Source organism: Lepidochelys kempii, chromosome 6, assembly GCF_965140285.1.
Source record: "Lepidochelys kempii isolate rLepKem1 chromosome 6, rLepKem1.hap1, whole genome shotgun sequence".
Taxonomy (NCBI): domain Eukaryota; kingdom Metazoa; phylum Chordata; order Testudines; family Cheloniidae; genus Lepidochelys; species Lepidochelys kempii.
This window is the reverse complement of record NC_136385.1, coordinates 45,536,695-45,559,415: the sequence shown is the minus strand read 5'-3', so window position 1 is coordinate 45,559,415 and position 22,721 is coordinate 45,536,695. Positions and strand designations below refer to the sequence as shown.

Here is a 22,721-nt window from a genome sequence, read left to right as displayed (position 1 = left end):
ATTTGACACCACAGTGTATAAATTCTGAAATTTAAAATCTGTAAGCCTCCCACCTTTTTGAGTTATCCATCTTGTAAATTTGACATATTCATGTATTTGCTTACAATCCAATGTGCAAACTTTTGCTTGACTTGCTGCTTTGTTATATCTTCAAGTGAACATTTAAGTCCAAATATGAAAAAAAAATTATATACATAGGGGAAATTTTGCAAATGCAAACGTTTACAATTACATAGGATGGTAGATGTCTAACTCTTATTTCAAAGCAGAATTAATTACAATCACAAAAAATGTGGGCACAATTTATATGTACAAAACAGAGGCCATTCTACCAGCAAATCTGTCCCAAAGCCAGCAAAGCAGGAGCGTACCCATAGTCCTATTGAAGTCAATGAGACTATTCATGTGCTTAAGTGATTTACTAGATCAGGGCCTTAGTTTCCATTTTCTTTAATTGGCATAACACTCATTATTTTGCTCAAGGGAACTCAGCCTTGGATTCTCACTTATATTTTGTCCAGCCTCCTGTAATTATATAAAGCATGGAATCATCCATATTTACAAAGAAGAATCTCTTCCTTCAAGTGTATTCAAGACCAAATTTGCTTTAATAAGTTGACTGATTACATACAGAAATTCATATGCAATTATTAAACATTACTTGTTAAGGGCCAGATTCTGACAATCTTATACACACTGAATGAAATTGTGGCTCCACTGAAGTCAAGAGCAAAACTCCCATTGATTTCAACAAGGCCAGCATGTCAAGTATCGTGTATTGCCTTTCTCTGCCTTTTGTGGGACTACTCCCAGGATTAGGATGTCGTAGCCTGCTTGCAAGTTTGGCTTATGAATAATACTTTGTTCTTCTATAGCATTTTTCAAAGTACTTTACAACAGTTGGACTTATTCAGCCTTCAGGCAACCGGATGAAACTCCATTATTAAAGACCCTTGTGCAGTCATGCTATCATATTCTGCAGCTAATGAGCAATTTTCAAGAGTAACCAAATAAAAGACAGAATAATGCATTGGCTTCAGTGGCGTTTGTACCCACTTACAGCAGGATTGAATGTGAGCCCCGTAATTAGGTATCCCCATTTCACAGATACGGGGAAAAAAAAAGAGAAGTAACAGGACTTGGCCAAGGACACAAAGAATCAGTGTCCAATATCTTGAAAATTATATATGACCTTAACAAACGTAACGTCAGCAATTCTAGACAAACAAGTAGGTGGGAAAGAGTAAAGGAAGAAGAGGCCTCACATATGGTTATTTTAGTAGCATGTAAATGAAGATGCACACTCCCAGGTTGAGTGATTGCTTCTAAGGGTTCTGCACAATATCTTGCTATGAGATTCCAGGAGCAGAGAACTTTGGAGGGCTGTTAATGAGAAAACACACAACATTCTTTAAATTATACCAGAGTTTTCTGATTTTATCTTTTTAAAACTTGAGAAAAATGTAGTGTAAAAAAATTATTTTTCACAGCAGCATGAAATTATAGCTTTCTTCAGTGTACAATCTTAAATTATGCTACAAGGCCAAAGCGTTTTTCTCTGTGGTTTGTATCCTGTTGGAATCAATCCAAGCAATACTTTTCTTCTCTGCTCAGCAAAACCATTATGTTGATTGAATTGAAGCCAACATGCACACTCATGACCTATCTTGCCATAACCTTATTCATAATTTAGTTGGAACAGAACTGAGTTTATAACAATATTGATAAACTAGTGCAAGGGCTTTACTTGTAAAACTTCTATTTTCAGGGATTTATAAACCCATTTAAAGTTGTCTCTTTCTAGATTAAAGATGTTGTGCGGATTCTTAAAAAATGATAAATTTTCACTCAGAAAATTTGGGGGAGGAAAAACTATATTAAGTCAAACCCTTGTGGTGGGAGAGAAGAGAGAATAAATGTAATGGCTTTTTGATTTTTTTGCATATTGATAAAACCAGAAAGCTGCCAGGTCTTTTAACGCCTACTTTTCAGCTCAATTATTTCAGCTGAGGAATTTGTTTCCAAAAGGTTCAGAGTAGCAGCCCTGTTAGTCTGTATTCGCAAAAAGAAAAGAGTACTTGTGGCACGTTAAAGACTAACCAATTTATTTGAGCATAAGCTTTTGTGAGCTGTAGCTCACGAAAGTTTATGCTCAAATAAATTGGTCAGTCTCTAGGGTGCCACAAGTACTCCTTTTCTTTTTTCCAAAGGGTACTATTGTACACTTCAACAATCTCTGGTGTATTGAATGAGATCGGCCTGTACCAAAATCTCCTACCCATACACATTCAAATTTCATACATCTCTTCCACTCATGTACACTCTAGAATTGCCTGGATCCAGGATACAACTCCATTTATATTAGTGGAAGAACCCAAAGGAGCAATTTGTTCCATGTTATGTCAATAGGAATTTTGCCATTGACTTAAATGAGAGCAGGATTGAACCCTGAATCTGTTTAGGGAACTGCTAACATATTTCCTATCAACCCATATTCCTGCTTCAGTATATGAGCGATGATGTACTGCTACAGAAGAGTAAACAGTATAATGAATGCAAGATATTTCTTACAATGTTACACAAGAATTCAAACAGATTGGAACAGATTGTTTTACTAACATCCAGGTGCTATTTCCATAAAATTGCATGGAGAAAAAGCTGCCATTTGGGGTGTATCCCACAGAGTTACATCAATGTCCTAATCAAGATCTGTCTATTAATACAGTTTCAACATCGACTTCAGTGTAAATACAACCTCTTCCCTTAATATGAACAGGGGCAGAATTCTACTAGGCCATACAGATGGCAAACAATGCAGCACAGAGACAGTTCTTCCACAAGGTATCTTAGGGGTGAGGAGACACCGTATATCAATGAGTACACTGATCCACCAGCTATCCCTCATATGGGTGCAGTCTAGTGCAGCCCTGAAACTTCATGCAGAGTTTCCTTCTGCCAAGCTCACCTACTCATGCTTGTTAAAAAGAACAAGCACTGACCCTTAATGCGTATGTGTGGAATGCAGATTCCTCCTAACCCTTTATAGCCAAACTAACGTCAGATACACAGCAGGGAATTTTTCAAGACACGAGAGAAGAATCTGGCTTTATAAAACTCACTCGCAACGAACCAGAAGTTTCTCACACCTAAAAATATGAAAACCTACACAAAACATTAAGAGAACATTCTAACAGGTCAGGTCAGTGACATTGTTAGGGCTCCTTATTCCCTTGCAGGAGACCTGGGTTAGACCCCTCAATTTATTTATTTATTTTTAAATGTTAGTGTGGGTTGCAAAGAAAAGTCTTAATCAGCATTATGTAAAAAGCCTAGCAATTCTCACCCTATGGGTTCTATAACATACATTAAAAAGGCACAGGGTTGTATTTGCTCAACAGACAAACATTCATTAACACGTGGATTAAATACACACCCACACACACACGTTAATTAATTTTAGCCGATTTGTTCTATTACAGTGGTGTCTATGGGCCAACAGGGAACAGTGCCTTCTGGTGAGAGTATGGCCCATATAACCCAATTACAGTAAACATGAAACATATCAGAGCAACCTATGTGCACAGACTATATCAGCAGCTAGTGTACGTACATATATATTTTGCTCATACAAAACAGAGAGGAGCTCAGAGGGAGATGATTGCACTTCTCAGATTCAGGGCTACTTGGCCCCGCAGGAGTATCCCTAATTTATGTCACTTTTCCCCTGGAACGCCGACACAATGCCCTTTCCTCCCCTTTTGCTGGAGATGAAGATGGGAAAAATGCAGAGGAGGTATTAGAGCAGCCTCTGCCAGCTTTACACCTGGGGAGAGCTCCCCTGTCGGGGAGACATTCTCCACTGGCTGTCTCTGAGGCCACTTTGCACCACACCTCAGTGAACTGGCAAATGCAGCCCACAGTAGCCAGGCAGTGAAATGGTTATTCTACTTCCTAACGTTAGAAAGTTGTAATTATTAGCCTTTATAAATGCACAGGGCCAAATTCAGAGAGAAGAAGAATCAGAAGTGAGCACACATGCCTGCAGTGAGAGCTCCATGTTTGTAAATGCATGTGTAGATAAGTAGTTGATCTGTCCCTATAACAACCTGTGAGGTAGTGAGTGTGTGCACCCAACTGCAGGTAGATGTCAGCATTTAAAAAAAAGTGTCACAGTTGTATTTAGGGTGCATACTATTAGAGTTGGCATTTGTAACAGTGATATACTTTGTACCATATCCCAATTAAAATTAGGTGAGATTTAAAATAGTAAAGGAATTATATTTTACAAATAGTAAGAGGAAGAAAGCGATTAGCAACTAGGATCGTTGCTTGAGGATTACACAAGTTTAAGAACAGATCATATCTGACTGAATACAAAGACCACATAAGGGGTTTTTACTTCATTCTCCCCCAGACTAATAGGTTTAAATTATATCTTGAGCATAAGTATAGTGCCATGTATCTATATCCCATTAATATCATTAATTGCAATATTTAGTGTGGCTTTTTTATTTCATATAAGGTGCTTTATGGGAGGCAGAGGCGTTAGATTATTAGTGACTACCTTCCTTTTGATTCTCGTCTTTCTTTCCATTATAGATTAAGTGTGACACACTGTACCTCAGAATGGCACCCTGGCTGCCTTGGGAGCTGAACTCCCCCTTGACACACTTTTTATAGCACAAATTAATAAGCATTAATTAGCTACAACATATGAACTTGCATTTTTCAGTCTGAACAATAAGTCAAGAGCATTTCTAGTCACATGATTTTTTTTTTAAAAGCCATACAGACCAAACTGATAGTTGAGCCAAGTTTCAAGCTCACACGAAATCCATAAAATGTAGTTCCACTTATACAACATTCCTTATATTCAAGCAGAATTAGCAGTGCATAACTATAAATTCAAAAACTTTGGGTTTTTTTTTTTTTAAAGCACTCAGATTGGTCCTAAATCTGCACCTATTAAAATCAATGGGAGTTTTGGGAACAAAGTTAGGCCAGTGCTGACTGAGTGCTTTTGAAAAATTCAATCCTTCAGTTAAAATTGAAAGCAAAACAATCATGTTTCTTGACTTCCCTGGTCTAATTTTATTCTTCATGAAGGGGTTCATTTTGTTTGCTTGGGATTTTTTAATATTTCTTTGTGCATATGAACACATCAAATCATATGAGCATAAGACACTACATAAGCACATTTTAACATGGCATATAAAGAAATAAACTGCATATGAAATCATCTGAAACTCAGTTTTACAGAACTCCCATATATTATCCCTGATTCACCTCTCACACTAGTTTTGCACTAGTCTAACACCATTGACTTCTGTGGACTTACACACTTATAATTGGAAAATCAGGCCCAATGTGCTCACAAGCCAGCCTGTTGAGAAAGAGGAGGTTACTCACCCTGTGCAGTAACTGACGTTCTTCGAGAGGGGTGTCCCTGTGGGTGCTCCACTTCAGGTCAAGGTGTGTCCCAGAGCCTTTGATTGGAGATTTCTACAGCAGTACCCCATGGGCTGTGCATGCGCTTTGCCTGCCTCTCAAGCAGTCAGCATTCTAATAGCGCATGCACAGCCCGCGCTCCTAAGATCCTTCTCTACAATGGAGTGTTACAAATTCTGAAGTAGAGGGGAGGAGGGCAGGCAGTGGAGCATCCACAGGGACACTCATCTCGAAGAATGTCAGTTACTGCACAGGGTGAGTAACCTCCTCTTCTTTGAGAGAGATATCCCTGTGGGTGCTCCACTTCAGGTGACTGAAAAGCTGTATCCCTTAGGGTGGTGGGGACTTCGGATGAGGCAAGAAGGCTGTTGACAAGACAGCTCTACCCAATCTGCTGTCAGACACTGCAGTGTGATTGGCAAAGGTAAGGTTCGATGCCCAGGTAGCTGCTTTGCATATGTCAGACAGTGGGACACTATGGAGAAAGGCCGTGGAGGTGGAGACAGCTCTGGTAGAGTGTGTTCTAATTGATGTAGGAGGGTGTATTTGCCTGAGTTGGTAACAAAGGCGTATGCAGTCAGCAATCCATTTGGAAAGTCTCTGTGTAGAGATAGCGCTCACAAGGAAATGCTGAGTAGTAGAAACAAAGTCTGGGTTTTTTTCTAAATGGTTTTGTTCTATCCAGGTAAAAGGATAATGCTCTGTGAACATCAAGAGTGTGCACTGCTGTTTCAAAGGCGTTAGCATGAGGTTTGGGAAAAATGTTGGGAGCTGTATAGGCTCATTGAGATGAAAGTGTATCTTAGGTAAGAATTTTGGATGAGTGTGGAGTGTGACCTTGTCGCAGAAGAATGTGATATATGGAGGGTCCACCATAAGCGCCCCCATTTCTCCTACTTGTCTGGCAGACATGATTGCTATGAGGAAGGCGGTCTTCATGGATAGGTGAAGAAGGGAGCAGGTAGCCATTGGTTCAAAGGGTTTATCCATCAGGGCTTTGAGGACTAGGTGTAAATCGCAAGTGCAGCAGGCAGTGTCACATCTGGGTATAATGTCTGGATACCCTTCAGGAACCTTTTGGTGATTGGATGGGCAAAGACTGTAATGTTGTCAATCTTATGGTGGAAGGCGGTGATTGCCGCAAGGTGGACCTTGAGTGAGCTCACAGAGAGGCCAGATGTTTTAAGGTGTAACAGGTAATCCAGTATCAGTGGGAGTGAAGCAGAAACTGGAGAGGTCTGTTTGCCAGCGCACCAAGATGTGAACTATTTCCATTTATGCAGGTAGGTGGTGCACATGTTGCGCGTTCTCCTGTGTAGCAAGACAGTGCGCACTCAGTCCAAACATGTTAACGCCTCATTACAGAGCCATTAATCAGCCAGGCCCTCAGGTGGAGACGTTGTACGTCGGGGTGAAATAGTTGTCCCTGGCATTGATAGGAGGTTGCTGAGTGGGGGAAGGGGAATGGGTGGCTTGACCGACAGGCGCAGGAGAAAGGGGTACCACGGTTGTCTTGGCCATGCTGGGGCTATGAGAATGATGTTGGCTCTGTCTGTTTGTATCTTCTGAATGACTGTGTAATAGAGACATTGGTGGGAAGGCGTACGTAAGAGTTTCAGTCCAAGGGAGCATAAAGGCGTCTCCCCCTGAGTGTTTTCCCAGGCCTGCTCTGGAGCAGAATGTCGGGCTTTTTTTGTTTGTTGCTGGGGCAAATATATCCAGTTGGGGATAACCCCAGGTCTGGAAAATGTTGGAAAGAATGGTGTCATTGAGTTCCCACTTGTACTGTATGGGGAAGGATTGGCTGAGCTTGTCTGCGGTGGTATTCTGAGAACCTGGCAGGTATGAGGCAGAGATATGTATATTGTGTTGAAGGCACCTGTTCCAAAGTTTTACCGCCTCTGTGCGGAGGGAGTGGGACCGGGCTCCCCCATGTCTATTGACATAAAACACGCACGCGATGTTGTCGGTCATGATTTGAATTCAACGGTTTTGGATGATGGGAAGGAAATGGAGGCAGGCATTGCATACGGCCCTGAGCTCTAGCAAATTTATGTCAAGCTTGGTTGCCGAAGCAGACCAGAGTGTTTCTGAAGCAGTCCTGAGTGGTGAAGTGGCCCATGTGTGCTCCCCATCCTGCGAGGGATGCATCTGTGGTGATGGTAATTGAAGGGGGATCTTGTCAGAAGGGAATCCCTGTGCAGAGGTTGATGGGAGAGGTCCACCACAGAAGTGAGTCCTTGACTTTCTGGGGCATAGTTAGTAACTTGTTTAGCCTGTGCTTGTTTGGTTTGTATACCGTGGCTAGCCAACCCTAAAGGCATTGAATGTACAGGCGAGCATTTGCGACCAGAAATGTGCAAGTGGCCATATGTCCTAAGAGCTGCAGGGAGTCTCTGACTATAGTCTGTGGGCTGGCACATAACGGGGTAATAAGGTAGCCCATTGTGTGGAATCTGTCCTGGGGAAGAGATGCAAGACCAGTGGTGGAATCGAGGTGGGCGCCGATGAAGTCGATTTGTTGGGTAGGTTGTAAGGTAGATTTGTTTTTGTTTATTTGCAGGCGCAAGGTGCGGAAGCAGTGAAGGGTTGCAAGAGTTGCGTGGTTCACTTCTAACTGAGTGGGAGACTTGAAGAGACAATCATCCAGTAAGGAAATATGAGGATCCCTTTTTTTCCTGAGATATGCTATTACAACTGCTAGCACCTTGGAGAAGACACGTGGTATGGTGGAGAGGCCAAATGGGAGTACTCTGTATTGGTAGTGGTGCGCTCCAACAGCAAACATTAGGAAACGTCGATGGGCAGGATGGATAGAGACATGAAAATATGCATCTTGGAGATCAAGGGTTGAAAAACCACTCTCCTTGCTCCAGCATCAGAATTATTATTGGGAGAGTAACCATCCAGAATTTCTGTTTCTTGATGAACTTGTTCAAACATCGAAGATAGAGGATTGGGCGCCAACCGCCATTTTTCTTTTCCATCAAGAAGTAGTCGGAGTAAAACCCTTTCCCTCTGCGTTGAGGGGGTACCTCCTCTATTACTCCAAGATGTAGGAGATGTTGTACCGCCTGACAGAGCAGTTGTTCGTGAGGGGGGTCCCTGAAGAGGGACGGTGTGGGAGGGACGTAAGGAGAGGAAGGGGATGGTATAAGCTGATCTGATAATTTCCAGGACCCATCTGTCCAGGGTGATGGTCTTCCAGTTGGCTGGGAACGGATGCAAAGGGTGTCCAAAGAAATGGTTGGCTGGAGTTGGCGTTGGAGAGGGTGCGAGATTTTCTATACCCTAGACCAAGACTTCAAATTGTTTATTTGGGTTAGGAGGGTGGGTCACCATTGCTTGCAGAGGGCGAAGTCATCGGTTCCTGGGCCTATGTCGCTGTTATTGTTGCGTCTCATATGGTCTTAAAGGTAGATGTTGTGCAAAGGTATGGTAACACGGTCATTGGCATGGCTGATATCTATATTGTCTTTTCTTTGAGGCAAGTGTTTGGATGCCTAAGGATTGGAGTGTGGCCTGGGAGTCCTCTATGGAGTGAAGGACCTCATTGGTCATAGAGGCAAAGAGCTTGTCTCCATCGAAGGGAAGATCTTTGACCGTATTCTGTATCTCCTTTGGAAAGGAGGAAGTAGTAAACCATGAGCCCCACCGCATGACGATGGCCATGGATCTGGCCACTGTGTCCGCAGCATCAAGGGTGGCTTGAAGAGCTGTCCTGGAGATCAATTGGCCCTCGAACACTACTGCTTTAAACTGTTGTCGTTTATTGTCCGACACATCATCAATAAATTGCATTACCTTAGCATAATTTTTGTGGTCATATTTTGCTAAGAGCGCCGCATAGGTCGCTACTCTAAATTGCAAAGTGGAAGAAGAATACACTTCGCGGCCCAAGAAGTCCAGACTCTTGTTATCTTTGTCCGATGGAGTGGACTGGAAGTGCTAATATTTGTTTTTCTGATTGGCCACGTCGACCACTAGCGAATTAGGTGAGGGGTGCATAAATAGAAACTCAGAATCCTTAGATGGGACAAAATATTTGCGGTCCAGTCTCTTGTTAGTGGGGGTTATTGTGGGTGGGGTCTGCCAAATAGTTTTAGCAGGTTCCATAATGGCCCCATTAATTGGTAGGGCTATTTTGGAGGAGATCGTAGCTTGCAGGATGTCCTTAAGCTCGTGGTGTATTTCAGGTACCTCCTCCAGGGTAATCTTGAGCTCCTCTACTACTCTCAAACAACTCTTTAAAGTGAGTGAGCTCATCAGTAGTGGCGGTGGTGGTGGGGGTACCATGGTCTTGTGCTGTTATGGCAGTAAAGGTGTGCGGTGCAGTATCCTCTGCAGGGGTGGCGACCACTTCAGGTCTTATCTGGGTTTCAGTGTAAACCGGCAGTGTGGAGGGTCTGACAGCTTTCCTCCCGGGAGCCCGCAGAACACCCGAGTATGGTGTGTTGTAGGTCCATGAGCCCCAGTGTGGCCATTGCCCTGGCGGGGTGGTGGTGGGGGGCATAGGTGGTCCCATCCAGGGATTGCCATACCAGTGTGGATAGCCATGAGGATATGGAGATCATGCTGTAACGCATCTCCCAGTTGCAGGTAACTGAATCTGGGGAGAGTATTGAGAGGAAAGCATCTGTTCATCGTATTCCTCTTCCTCCCACACTTCACTGGAGCGGCTTGAAGTAGTAGAGGAGTATTGAAGGTAGGATGCTAAAGGTCTCGGTGAGAGACTGGCGCCGAGGAGAGTCAGGAGCATGAGTCACTCTTAATTCATCTGGCTGTAAAAACTGTGGTGGAGTTGACTGACCAGGAGTCAGTGCTGGTGTAGGAGCCCCTGAGGTAGGCACTGCAAGGGAGGCTGGAGAGCTCAGGGTGGTTGGTGCTGAGAGCGGCTGCTGGAAAAGTGGAGCCACAAGATCAAAGGATGGTGCAGCAGCCGCCACTTGTACTGTCCGCACCGTAGTAACAGAGGTGGCCGAACGAGAGCTGAAGAGGCGGGCAACTGGAAACCCTGAGCCTCGGCACTGTGTAGTGGGGCAGACGACTCACGGTCGGTACCCGAGGTGCCTGCCACATTGAAGGTGCTCAGCCAGAGTTAGCAGAAACCGGACAGCCAGTTTTAATTTTTTCCCTGAGGAACAGCTGCTGAGGGGAGAGGAAGCTAGCTGTTTTTTTGCTTTCTCTTTGCCTCTGGAGGGTGTCACAGAGGTTTGCTGGCCAAGGTCAGACGCAGGTCTGAGGGAGTTTTCCAGAAGCAACATTTTAAGTCTGAGCTCCCTGTCCTTGAGAGTTCGCGCTTTCAATTTGTTACAGTGGACACATTTTGGGGGTACATGAGACTCCCCCAAACAGCATACACACTGTGAATGCCCATCCAAGATGGGGATGGCATCCTTACAGGAGATGCTTCTCTTGAAGCCTGGGGAACCAGGCATGTCCGAAACCACAGAGGGTCGTCCCCCACCCCCACAAATAAATAAACGTAACAGTTAATGTAACTTATCTAAGTAGTAACTCGAATGACAAACTATCTAACTAAACTGAGAAACAAACTAACCAGCTAATCTCAGAGAGCACTGCTGAACTCCGTCTCTAGCCAGGGATGGTAGAGAAGGAACTTAGGAGCGCGGGCTGTGCACGTGCTATTAGAACACTGACAGCTCGAGAGGCAGGCAAAGCGCATGCACAGCCCGTAGGGGTCCTGCTGTAGAAATCTCCAGTCGAAGGCACTGGGACGCACCTTGACCTGAAGTGGAGCACCCACAGAGACATCTCTCGAAGAAGAATACTAAGTTTAGTCATAGATCTGTATTGATATTATTAATAATGCTGTTGCACAAGGGAAACAGAATTTTTAAAATCTTAGAGGCATGTTCTTTTTAGCTGCCTGGTTAAAAATGGAGTTGGTAAAATAAACTACTGCTGATTTATCAGAAGGAAATATTTTATTTTTAGAAAAATTATTGGGAGGCAGGATAGTCTAGTGCAGAGGTTTCCAAACTTTTCTTATTGTGTATCCCCTTCTGGATCTATCAGCTGCCTGGGTAACCTTACTCTTCTCAACACAGATACTTTGTGTGTTCTTCTTAACACTACCTTCTTAACACCATCTGTTCATATTTCACAGTTTCATACAGATGTAGTTATAGTGTGATGTATACAAGCGAAAAAACCACATAAGTTCTGAGCTCAGTTAAACTGGACAGCTGGTGGGCAACTGAACCTGCTCTATATGGTGATTGTACGCAAGGGCTCTAGTCAGCATTTCTGTGTTCTCATTGGTACATCTTAAAGTAAATTAACCACCCTATTTTATATAACAGAGTTTTAAAGCTTTGTCTGAGTAGCCTATTATGAAAATGCAATAAATAATAAATAAAATCCACCATTTTACACTTTCTCCCACATACCCCTCAGAGGTACACGTACCACAGTTTGGGAGCCCCTGGTCTAGTGGACAGAGGTCTGGGCTGGGAGTCAGTCCTGTCTCAGACTCTGTCTGACTTTGGATAAATCACTTCACCTTCTCTGAGCCTTTGTTTCCTTTCCTACCTTTTATCTGGTTTGTCAATTTAGATGATAAATCCTCAGGGCAAGGATAGGCTCGTACCATGTACAGTGCCTAGCCTAAGGGGGCCCCCCAATCCTCCAGATGCCACGGTAATACAAATATATGTTTCCAGTGTTGTTGTAGCCATGTTGGTCCCAGGATAGTAGAGAGATAAGGTAATATCTTTTATTGGACACAATCTAATCCTCAGTTGCCCATTTCATTTCAAATGACCGCCTACAACATGCATTACCCATAATCCTTAACGATCCGTCCCAACATGTATTTAGCTCAGATACTCCGATTTCTTTCCCCAGACTTGAAGAACTCTGTGAAGCTCAAAATATTATCCCTTCCACAAACAAACTGTTTCAATAAAAGGTATTACCCTTACCCATCTCGTCTCTCCCATACAAAAAACAGCATTTATTCCCTAAAATAAAAGTCATTGCACTCTATAGCAATTCATTTTTAAAATTTTGATTTTTTGTAAAGAAAAACTTATGTCCACGATTCTATTTAAGTTTCACAGACAAATTAAATGGGTTTTCAGGAAAACTTTCCACACTGTTTAAAAAACAAATGAACAAGAAGGAGTTTGTGAACATTTGTTTTAGACATCATACAAAGAAACAAGTTTACACATGTTAAATCATTTGACAAACTGTAACAAAATATCTATTTGCTCTAGCAACAGCTTACTGTCCTAAAGCATGTATCTTTCACAAAGCCATCAGACACCACTCTTTAAGGCTATGGCAACACTAGAAAGCTTACAGTGGTGCAGCTGCACTGCTGTAAGCCCTGTAGTGCAGCCACTCAAAGCCAACAGGAGAGAGCCCTCCTGTCAACTTAATTAATCCACTCCCAATGAGTGGCAGGGCTCTCCTGCCGACATAGTGCTGTCCACACCAGCGCTTAGTTGATGTAACTTATGTCACTGGGGGGCAGGGCACTGTTCACACCCCTGAGCACCGTAAACTATACCGATATAAGTGGCAGTGTAGACATTGCCGACAGTGGAATGCAGCATCTTAGGTTGTTGGCATTATCTAGAAAATATTATCTTACAAGTATACTGTATAAACTAACTTCTTTAAAAGGCAAAAAAACCCAAAACCTCTCAGTTCATTGTAAACTACAACTTGTGTGTTCTCCAAATAAAAGTTTAAAAAGCTTTCTTTCCCTCCATCAGCTAGAAAGGAGCTGAAGTTGACTACTATTCTTACAATTACGATCCACAAAGAATAATTTTACTTTAAAAGAAGCAGAATTATTATGTGGGGGTAGCGCAATTGGTTTTTTTTTTTTGGCAATCAAAGAGTCTAGGGAAGTATAACTCATATAATACATTTACTGGTTAACACAACACTGAATTTGTAATATGTGTAATGGGTCCCATGTTGGTTCTGTAATACTTACTGTTTAGTTTGTAAATAAGTACTGGTATATTTCCTACTGTAGCATAAAGTTTGAGTCTGGGAAATGAAGTTTCGTTCCATTCCCCCTTATCTCTTCCCCCCCCCCCGCCTACTCCTCCCCCAATAAACCACCTGTCAAAATTTGCTGCACCTGGCATGTTTAAAACAATGAGCATAATAGTCCAACTAACCACTGAAAACACATTTTAAAAAAACAAACAAAAAAAACACCCCACCACACCCTCTATGAAGACTCTCAAAAACTAATCACTAATGTTTTATTGATATCAAAGAGTGGTTTCAATATAACTGGCTACATATATATTTTTTAAAAATAAACTAAAAAAACTGGTTCACAAATTTTTGGAAGATAGTTTTCTAAGTGTTAAAATAACAGTTTAAAAGTCTTTGGAAAAGATATTCCTTAGCTAACATTAAATGATAACTATTAAAAGATGATAAAATTTTGTCTTTCAACACTGTATTTTTAACATTTAAAGAAACACTTAACCAAGAAATAACTTGTACTTTAAAACCTAGTTAAATCAAGCTAATAAACAAAGTTATTTTGCTTCCTACACTATCTTTGTTTTCTGTGCAATGATCCAATACAAAGATTGTTCTTGGGCTTATGGATTACCATAGATGAGGATCTATATGACTGACTGGATATAGGTCTCTTATATTTTTTCACTGTAACATTCTTGTCTTCCTTAGGAGGTGGCACATGAATTGGTTTCCAGGGAATAGGGTTACAATAGGCTGGAGCTGGATATGAATTTCCATCAGGGTATCCTAAAATATTTAGAAAACACAAACAATTAGAAAAAGAAGAAATATTTATACTGAAAACACAATAAAAAATTGAAGTGTATTGGATAACTTTTGGATTAACCAGAGGCATTTCCTGACTAGCAATTCTTTCTTGGGCTAAATTAAATAACTTGATTATAAACAGTATCATTTAGAATAGCTTTAAGATCTTTAATGGAACATGGCAAGTAACAGTTTAGCACAATTTATCAGTCTCTACTGATGGCTATCAGTCATCCACTCCTGAATTCATCCAGTCAGTACATCCCCCGTTTGTATTTTTAAAGAACAGCAACATAAATATGTCAAATACTGTATAACGAGAACAATGCTTGTCAAGGCAAACATTAAAGGAGCATGTACACGGTTAGGAAGTTACCATTTGGTATTATTTTCAAACTTAATTTATAAGTGTTTCCCACAGCCTTGTCTCTGGAATTCACCTTTCTATTTCAATCTTTGCTTAATTGTTACCCTTCTTCAAACAAGTGAAAAAACATTCACTATCTACAATTAATGATCTATGTGCCAAACCATGAAGCCTGAACCATGACAACAGGAATGTATTACCCTTGCAATGGCAAGCCACTTTGTCTGCAATGAAATTTCAACACATACATCACCAGGGTGGTCAAAACAAAGTCTGGAACATGTTCTTTTGTGTGAACTAAACTGAGTATAGAATTATTTTTAATAAATCACTTAGACAAGGGATGGCAGCTGTCAGCAAGTTATGAGATTCCAACACAAAGCTTGAAAGCAGTATGTATTACCATCTAAAAATCAGACTTAGCCAAAGAGCAACTGGTTGTGTGTCTGGTGTGTGAGCTGTTTTGTGTTCAGATCTTAGAGACCGGTAGTCTCCCTGTCAAAAAATATTTTAAGTTTTAAAATATATCGTCAGCGATTTATAATTTAAGGAAAAATGCACACAATTAAGAAAAAGGAAGTATATATTCAATATCCATTAAGGCCTCACATTTATAATACAACATCCCCATTTGTAACAGTTTTCCATTTTGTCCTTCCTCCTGCCCCCACAACCCCACAGAAACTGAAGACAGAGGCCCAGGAAACTCCATGTTGTGATTATCATGGACATTCCTCTTATACTTCCCTCAGAGCAGGAAGACAATGAAGAATAGAGCTGTGGAGGTGGACAAGAGCATGGGCTCCATGTGGATCTCCGGACTTGTAAAGAAGGGCTGGCTCTGCGTGGGGATGACCTGCCAGGTTTCTGCCAGACCTCCTTTAGGAGTTATACTCCCACTGGCTCCACCACCTCCACAAAACACCCTTCTCTGAGAAGGCTGCATATGCAGTGAGAACATTAAGCTGCTTTTTGCACCATTAACTTTGGGAGGTTGTCCACATAGGATATCTGCCCAGCAGAGCATGCTGGACTGTGGTGATGCCACTCTATGCCTCACAGTCCATCTAGGAACCATGAAGTGGGCACAAAGGGGTACCATCAGGAAGGTTCTCTCAATAAGAAGCCTCAAACTTTTCCTTTTCTGATTTTCATTCCATTACCCTTAATTGTGTCCCACTCTCTTCTCCTTTCTCCATCTCTCATGACATCACTGAATTCCACTATCCAAAGTGGATGAAAATGCACAGTAACCAAAAACAAAACAAAAAACCCCACAAGATCCTTGTTGTCTAATAATTCTGAATGAGTATAAAATGCATATTTCAATACAGCCCTCATAGTGCAAAAAGGTATTACATTTGCAATATATCTGTAATATACTGTATCTGTTATCTACTCACTAATGTGACAATATTAGATTCAGGATGAGAATGTCAAATTAAACTTCCATTTAAATAAACTGGAAAAAAGACACTATGAAGCCTGACATTGCCACAATATTTACATAGACGCCATGGTATGTGTCTAGTACCAAGTACAAACCTGAAAGTTTCCCATTGGTATAGCCATAACTGTGTAAAACTGGGCGGGGTTTACTTCTGGCACGCTGTAGCCACTCTCTAAAGATCTTCTCTGATTTCTCTTTTTTCTCCTGTAATTCAGCTACCCTTTTTTGTTCCTTTTCCTAAAAGTGAAGAAAAATAAAATGTCCAGAGACAGAATTCTGTAGAAAATATGCAAAAGTTCTTTACTACTACAAGTCATTTCCCTACAACCAAACTTCTATCATAATGTTCAGCAGCTACTCGTAACAGATCACTTCACTTTTAAAGGTTTCAAGTTTTTTGGCTAATGAAGTTATGTGTATTTTGTCATGATTTGCAACAGCATCAGTGTTTGCTACTTAGTCACATTCAGGATAAAACTGTCGTCGTGGTGTAGAAAGATATCTGTTGTGTATTCATTTGCCGTAGCACAGTCAACAAGCAAATACCCTAAGGTTCAGAGACTGAAAAAATGATAATTTCCCAAATGATATGGCCAATGTTAAGTAGCTTTTGTGCAAGTTAAATACTTGTGCAAGTGAAACCTGTAGAACATGTCTGCTTTATGACTGTTGTCCAAAAATAAACTTGATCATTGAATGAATATGCACATACACACAAACACTACTATTTCTATGCAGCTGCTAATAAATCATTGTCCCATGGATATCATTTGGGGTGGGCAAGTGCAAAGGGGGAAAATATGCCATCCAACAAGGCTCACTGTGGTAGAAAGACTAATTTGCTCCATCATCCAGCTGCATAAAATAATTTAACATGAGACCTAGGCCCTGTACTCCCATCCAATTAGAAGTCTCTAATATTTAAAATGATTTAGTATCAAATTACTATTCAGTCTGGGTTCACCGATGACCAAGATACAACAGTAAACATAGCAGTACTGCAAATGGATTGACTATATTTGTCCACCCCAAAGACAATGAGCAAGTCTTTACTCTAACACGTTAAAGAATGGAAACATTTACCATCAAGTGAGCCAGGGTGAGATCCTTACCTTCCTTCAACTCCTTTACACCGGGTAAAAGGGTTCAGCAGTGTAAAGAGATCTTAAAAGCCCATAAGCAGCTGAGGGAGGATTTCCCCCAACGTAAGTATTGTAGAAGAAAGCCATAAACTACCTTCTCAGGACCTTTTTACAAACCCTAGTGTAGCGGGGCATAACTCACAGCACCACAGATATTCTGGATAGTACTGCAGCCCAGAGAGGCTCCCAAACTTAGATCAGTCCCCAGCAATATTTAAGTTACTCCAAGGTACTCTCTAACACCTGGAGAAGTCCAGGATTAGGACAGTGCAAAGATGATTTCCTACAAGTTCCATGCTGTGCCTCTGTGCTAAGCCGCTAAGAATCTCACCCACAGCTGCATAGGTTGCTGCCATAAATAAGTCTAGAAGAAATTACTTGGTAGGCAGAGGGTTTACAAGTTTGTTATAATAAAAAACCCACCGCACTCATTAAGTCAAGTGCCTTTTGTTTAAGTATAAATCAAATTTTTATAAACAAATTATTTTTCTCCTTCTTGCTATGATCTCTCAGTTTTCTCAAGTATCTCTGACATCAATCCTGCAAATCACTAAAAGATTAACTGGAACATTTCAAGTTTTCAAAAGTACTTGGCTCTGAAATAGTTGTAAAAATCTCCCCCAAAAATACAAAGCATATCAGTGGATCACACGAGATAGCTATTTGCTGGTATTTGCAGTCTGTAGCTTTGCACCTTATTAAAAATGACAGAACCACAAAGCTCTGCCAGCCTTAAGATGTACTCAAGGAGACTGTTGTCCCTGAAAGTAAGGGTGACACTACCTTCCTTGAAGGTAGCTTGACTTCATTCCTACTGGGAACAACTGGAGATGGTGGCCATTTCAAAGAGGGCCCTTTTTTTGTTTGTTTTTTGTTGTTGATGATTTCTAATAAAGATAGTGACAGCTCAGTTGCATTGTTCCCAGTGAGAATAATAGGAAATTGCTGACATTTTGAAAGAGGGCATTTCTTTGTGGAATTTTCTGTAGAAGAATATTTATCAGGTCCTGCTGAAGGAGAAATTTTCAGTTACAAAGAGTGGCAAGAAAATGACCATTTATCCTTAAAAAAAAAAAAAAAAAGTCTTGAAACTTTGCCAATGCACAAGATTTCAATGAGTTTTAATTATGTGAGAAGTTGGACGGAGCTGCATTATTAAGATCATTCAGGTCATAAAAGTGCTCTGACACAGGCTGTAAATTTCTTAAAGAACCAATTTTTTAAATTAAGTCAACTAATTAACAGCTTTATTTATAAATTCTCAGAAAATTCATTCAGTGGCAAAGACTAAGTGTTGTAATTTCAAGAATATGTTGTATTAAAGTAGTTAAATTCCTGCTTTAAACTGAAACTCATCTCAGTCTTAATTATGGAACCACAAGAAGGGCTTCCATACTGTGTGTATAAATTTTTTTACTAATGTTAATTTAATCAAAACAAGGCCACTCCATGTATAACAGGCCTAACAAGCTGGTATCAAAGATGAATGATTTCTACCTCCTCTTTCTTCTTCTTCTCAGACTCTTCAGCTCTTTTCCTCTTTAGCCATTCTTTATACTTTCCTTTAGCTCTTTCCTGCAATTGGATTCTCTCTAGATCTCTCACTGCTTTTTCTGCCATCTTTTTGATGAGCTTTCGTTCCTTTTCCCTTCTTTCCTACATGAAACAGATCAAAGAAACAGTCTTTTCAGTATTTTCAAAAGGTCATTATTGGCTCCTCATTATAATGAAAAGGGGTTAGCTAACTGTGTAGGAATTAACTGGAGAAATCACTGTTGCAACAGTTTAGAATTTTGGTTTGAGAAAAGCAGCTGGACATCACCTTTTGGAGATAAAATAGTGTTAAAGCATAAGGTTGGCATAAAATATAAGTGAAATCCAACTTCAACACTCACTGTAATATTTTATGTTTACTATAGAAGAAAACTAAACAAATAAAACACACATTCCAAACATAACATTACACTGAATAATAAATAAAGAATAAATGGCACATTTAAAACTGTATAATAGTTATTAATGAAGTAGCAATTTTATCAGTGAATCTCCTAGACCCAAATCTTTACCATTTTGACTTGGAGCCACAGAGATTTGTGGTTTGTCTGAATGCCAGAGTGTGAACTGATGTGGAAATCTAATTTCTTTTTTAAAGAACATGGCTCTAATGAGAACAGACTGATATTTCATGACACTTCATGATTTTTCATATGCAAAATTTACTTGTGAACCAGACTGACAATTGATAAGAAATCTATATTCCTTCTAAGGGATCATGAGTTTAAAGAGAGAGAGAGGCATTCTTTGGTCTGTAAACTGAAGATCAGATTGATCAATGTTAAAAGTATCCATGTATGAAATAGTGAAGGGAAATTTACTTCCCTTGTAATGCTCCTTCTCTGGAGAGACTTTTACTGGATTCTTACTCCCTTCCCACCTCCCCTTAAAGTTTGCAGATTTGGGAGGTTAACACTGATGAGTGATTGTCAGAAATATAAAAGGGAAGGGTAACCACCTTTAAATCCCTCCTGGCCAGAGGAAAAACCCTTTCACCTGTAAAGGGTTAAGAAGCTAAGATAACCTCACTGGCACCTGACCAAAATGACCAATGGGGAGACAAGATACTTTCAAAGCTGGAGCGGGGGGGGGGGGGGGGGGGAACAAAGGGTCTGTCTGTCTGTGTGATGCTTTTGCCGGGAACAGAGCAGGAATGCAGGTCAGAACTCCTGTAAAAAGTTAGTAAGTAATCTAGCTAGAAATGCATTAGATTTCCTTTTGTTTAATGGCTGGTAAAATAGGCTGTGCTGAATGGAATGTATATTCCTGTTTTTGTGTCTTTTTGTAACTTAAGGTTTTGCCGAGAGGGATTCTCTATGCTTTGAATCCAATTACCCTGTAAGGTATTTACCATCCTGATTTTACAGAGGTGATTCTTTTACCTTTTCTTTCATTAAAATTCTTCTTTTAAGAACCTGATTGCTTTTGCATTGTTCTTAAGATCCAAGGGTCTGGGTCTGTGTTCACCTGTACCAATTGGTGAGGATTTTTAATCAAACCTTCCACAGGAAAGGGGGTGTAGTGCTTGGGGGGGTATATTGGGGGAAGACTTCTCCAAGTGGGCTCTTTCCCTGTTCTTTGTTTAACATGCTTGGTGGCGGCAGCATAGGGGTCAAGGATAAGACAAAATTTGTACATTGGGGAAGTTTTTAACCTAAGCTGGTAAGAATAAGCTTAGGGGTTCTTTCATGCAGGTCCCCACATCTGTACCCTAGAGTTCAGAGTGGGGAAGGAACCTTAACAGTGACAAAGAAATAATTAGGAAACTGCATGCTAAAGAGGTCATGAGCCATTGAACAAGATTTAACAGGTTTCCCCATTGAAAATGAATGCAAAGTGCCACAAAGGCAGTACCAGCCTCCAAACTCTTCACTGGCTGACTTCATATAATCAGCTTTACACATGAAGCACTAAGCCCAAGGATAAGCCATCTACTTTCCCTATCTTATTGCCGTAAACATTGACTCTCACTCATCTGAGAGGAGTACTGCGCAAGATGGCATGAAGTTAACTATTGAAAGCATATCAATTACTGAACGCTTTATGTTGCATAAGTATCTGATTAAACATCTGATTAAAAGTGAGCTGCTGAGAGTCAATATTCATCAACAAAGTCCAGGTCCAATGTATTTAAATGTAAATGAAAAGTTTCTAAGTTAAATACAGAGTATGGTGGGAAACAGAGAATATATAACTTGTTCATACTAGGTGTAGTCAGATTCCTGTCACAGTTTCCTTGGATTCACGTTCGTGATCAGATTGTGTCTGTTCAAACTGCTGGGGGGCGGGGGGGAGAAGGGGCATGAAAGGTATTTGGTGTGGGTGTCAGACTCAAAATCCCAGGGGGGTAGGTGCATTTCTTAAATCCCTTCCTCTGCTCCTGGATGAGCACCATCACAACAGAGTCCCCATAAAACCTAGCATCACACACACACACACACACACACACACCTTAAACCCTTCCTCCACCCAAAAATGCTGAATATCAAAAACTAACTAAAAACTATCCTAACACTAAAAATGAACACCATTAGAAATTAATTAAAATCTATCTAGAGATAAAGTCTGACCAATTCAGACCCGAGTACTGCCTGCAGTTATTACACGGTCTATGAAAGTAAGAAAGGAACTGAAGTGGTTAGGGCTGCACCTCTCTTATGTAACAATAAGGACTGGAAAGTTCAGTGTTACAAAACAATAATGCTGCCCCCGCAAGAGATACTGCTTTGTAAAATGTTTCTAAAAACACACCATTGATCCCAGTGGGAATATGCAGAGGCCACCTCGAAGAAGTTAAAAATTATTTAAAATATCACTTCTTGTACATAAATCAAAGTAAAATGAAGAGGAAAAGTGTGTGTTACACACACACAGAGATCATGCTCTCAGATGCTAATTTATGCTTGGTCATAGCAGAATTGATCTGAGAATCTAATCCTTTTGGACAATTTCTGAACATAGTTTTCTCCTCATATTATAAAAAGATGGTTAGCTATGAATGAGAACTTACTCACTAAGTCTTTGTTGATGCACATGAACTCCCCAACGCAGGCTGGTACTCTCATCTCTGTTGACAGAACAAGATCCCTGGAAGGAACTATCCACCAAAGGAGGTGTTCTTGAACTTCCTGAAGCAGTGCCAACCCTATTTGCAGGATACCCCTCTCATAACTGTTAGTTAATCAAGTCTGCGCCTGGTAAGTCACAAACGCAAAATGCCATCTTCTATGCAAGTCACAAAGAAGAATGGAGTCTCTGCATTTATGGAGTGCTTTTCATCTTCAACACACAAATCACTAAAGTGGGTTCATTAATCCTCCAAATAGTCCTGACAGGTAGAACAACAATGGAAATAAACAGTGTACATAGTTGTTAGATCACTACAAGCTATTTAAAGAATCTAAAAGTTGGATGTTGGACAGTGACTTCTTAATACATTATATCGACTGTTACAATTTAAGTGAGGGTTGATTTAAGAACAATGGCATAAACTTGAATGAAAAAAGCTGACAATTATTACAGCAATTTAGAAGCCAATACAATTTACACACACGCACACACTTTATATAAGTTTACCATATCCTTGCTTGAAACTAAATTGAGTCCCAAATTCACTTCATAAAACATGCCTTACTTCCGCAAGTTTTAATAATTTCCTTATATGGATGGTGCAATACGTTCTGAACAAACAGTGGTCTGAGCTACATTGGTTTCAAGCCAAAATAAATTATTCTCTATGCCAGCAAACTTTACCCTTTTAAAAGTTGTTAGAATTATCAGAAAGAATAAAGTTAATAGATTCATAACCTTTAAAATTAAGGAAAAACTTTTTAATAAAAGGGAATTTAAGACCCATGAAAAGGGCCCAACTCAAGTTCTCTATTTACAAAAACAAATTAGATAAAACACAAATAACTGTACAGCAAGGCAAGTTTCCCCACAAATTAACTCTGACCAGGAGAGATAAGAC

The 22,721-nt window shown here is 40.5% G+C and overlaps 1 protein-coding gene across 1 annotated transcript in view; it reads right to left on the bottom strand.

The window, feature by feature from the left end:
* Positions 1-662: 662 nt before the first annotated feature.
* The window catches only part of CCDC34 (coiled-coil domain containing 34), a 38,295-nt gene continuing 16,236 nt past the window's right edge, over positions 663-22,721 (bottom strand). The window contains exons 5-8 of the mRNA XM_073350651.1: positions 18,695-18,853; positions 16,151-16,292; positions 14,063-14,217; positions 663-1,383 (exon numbers count right to left, since the gene is read on the bottom strand). Coding sequence (XP_073206752.1) covers positions 1,102-1,383; positions 14,063-14,217; positions 16,151-16,292; positions 18,695-18,853 — 738 coding nt within the window. The 3' untranslated portion in view covers positions 663-1,101. The remainder of the gene's footprint in view (positions 1,384-14,062; positions 14,218-16,150; positions 16,293-18,694; positions 18,854-22,721) is intronic.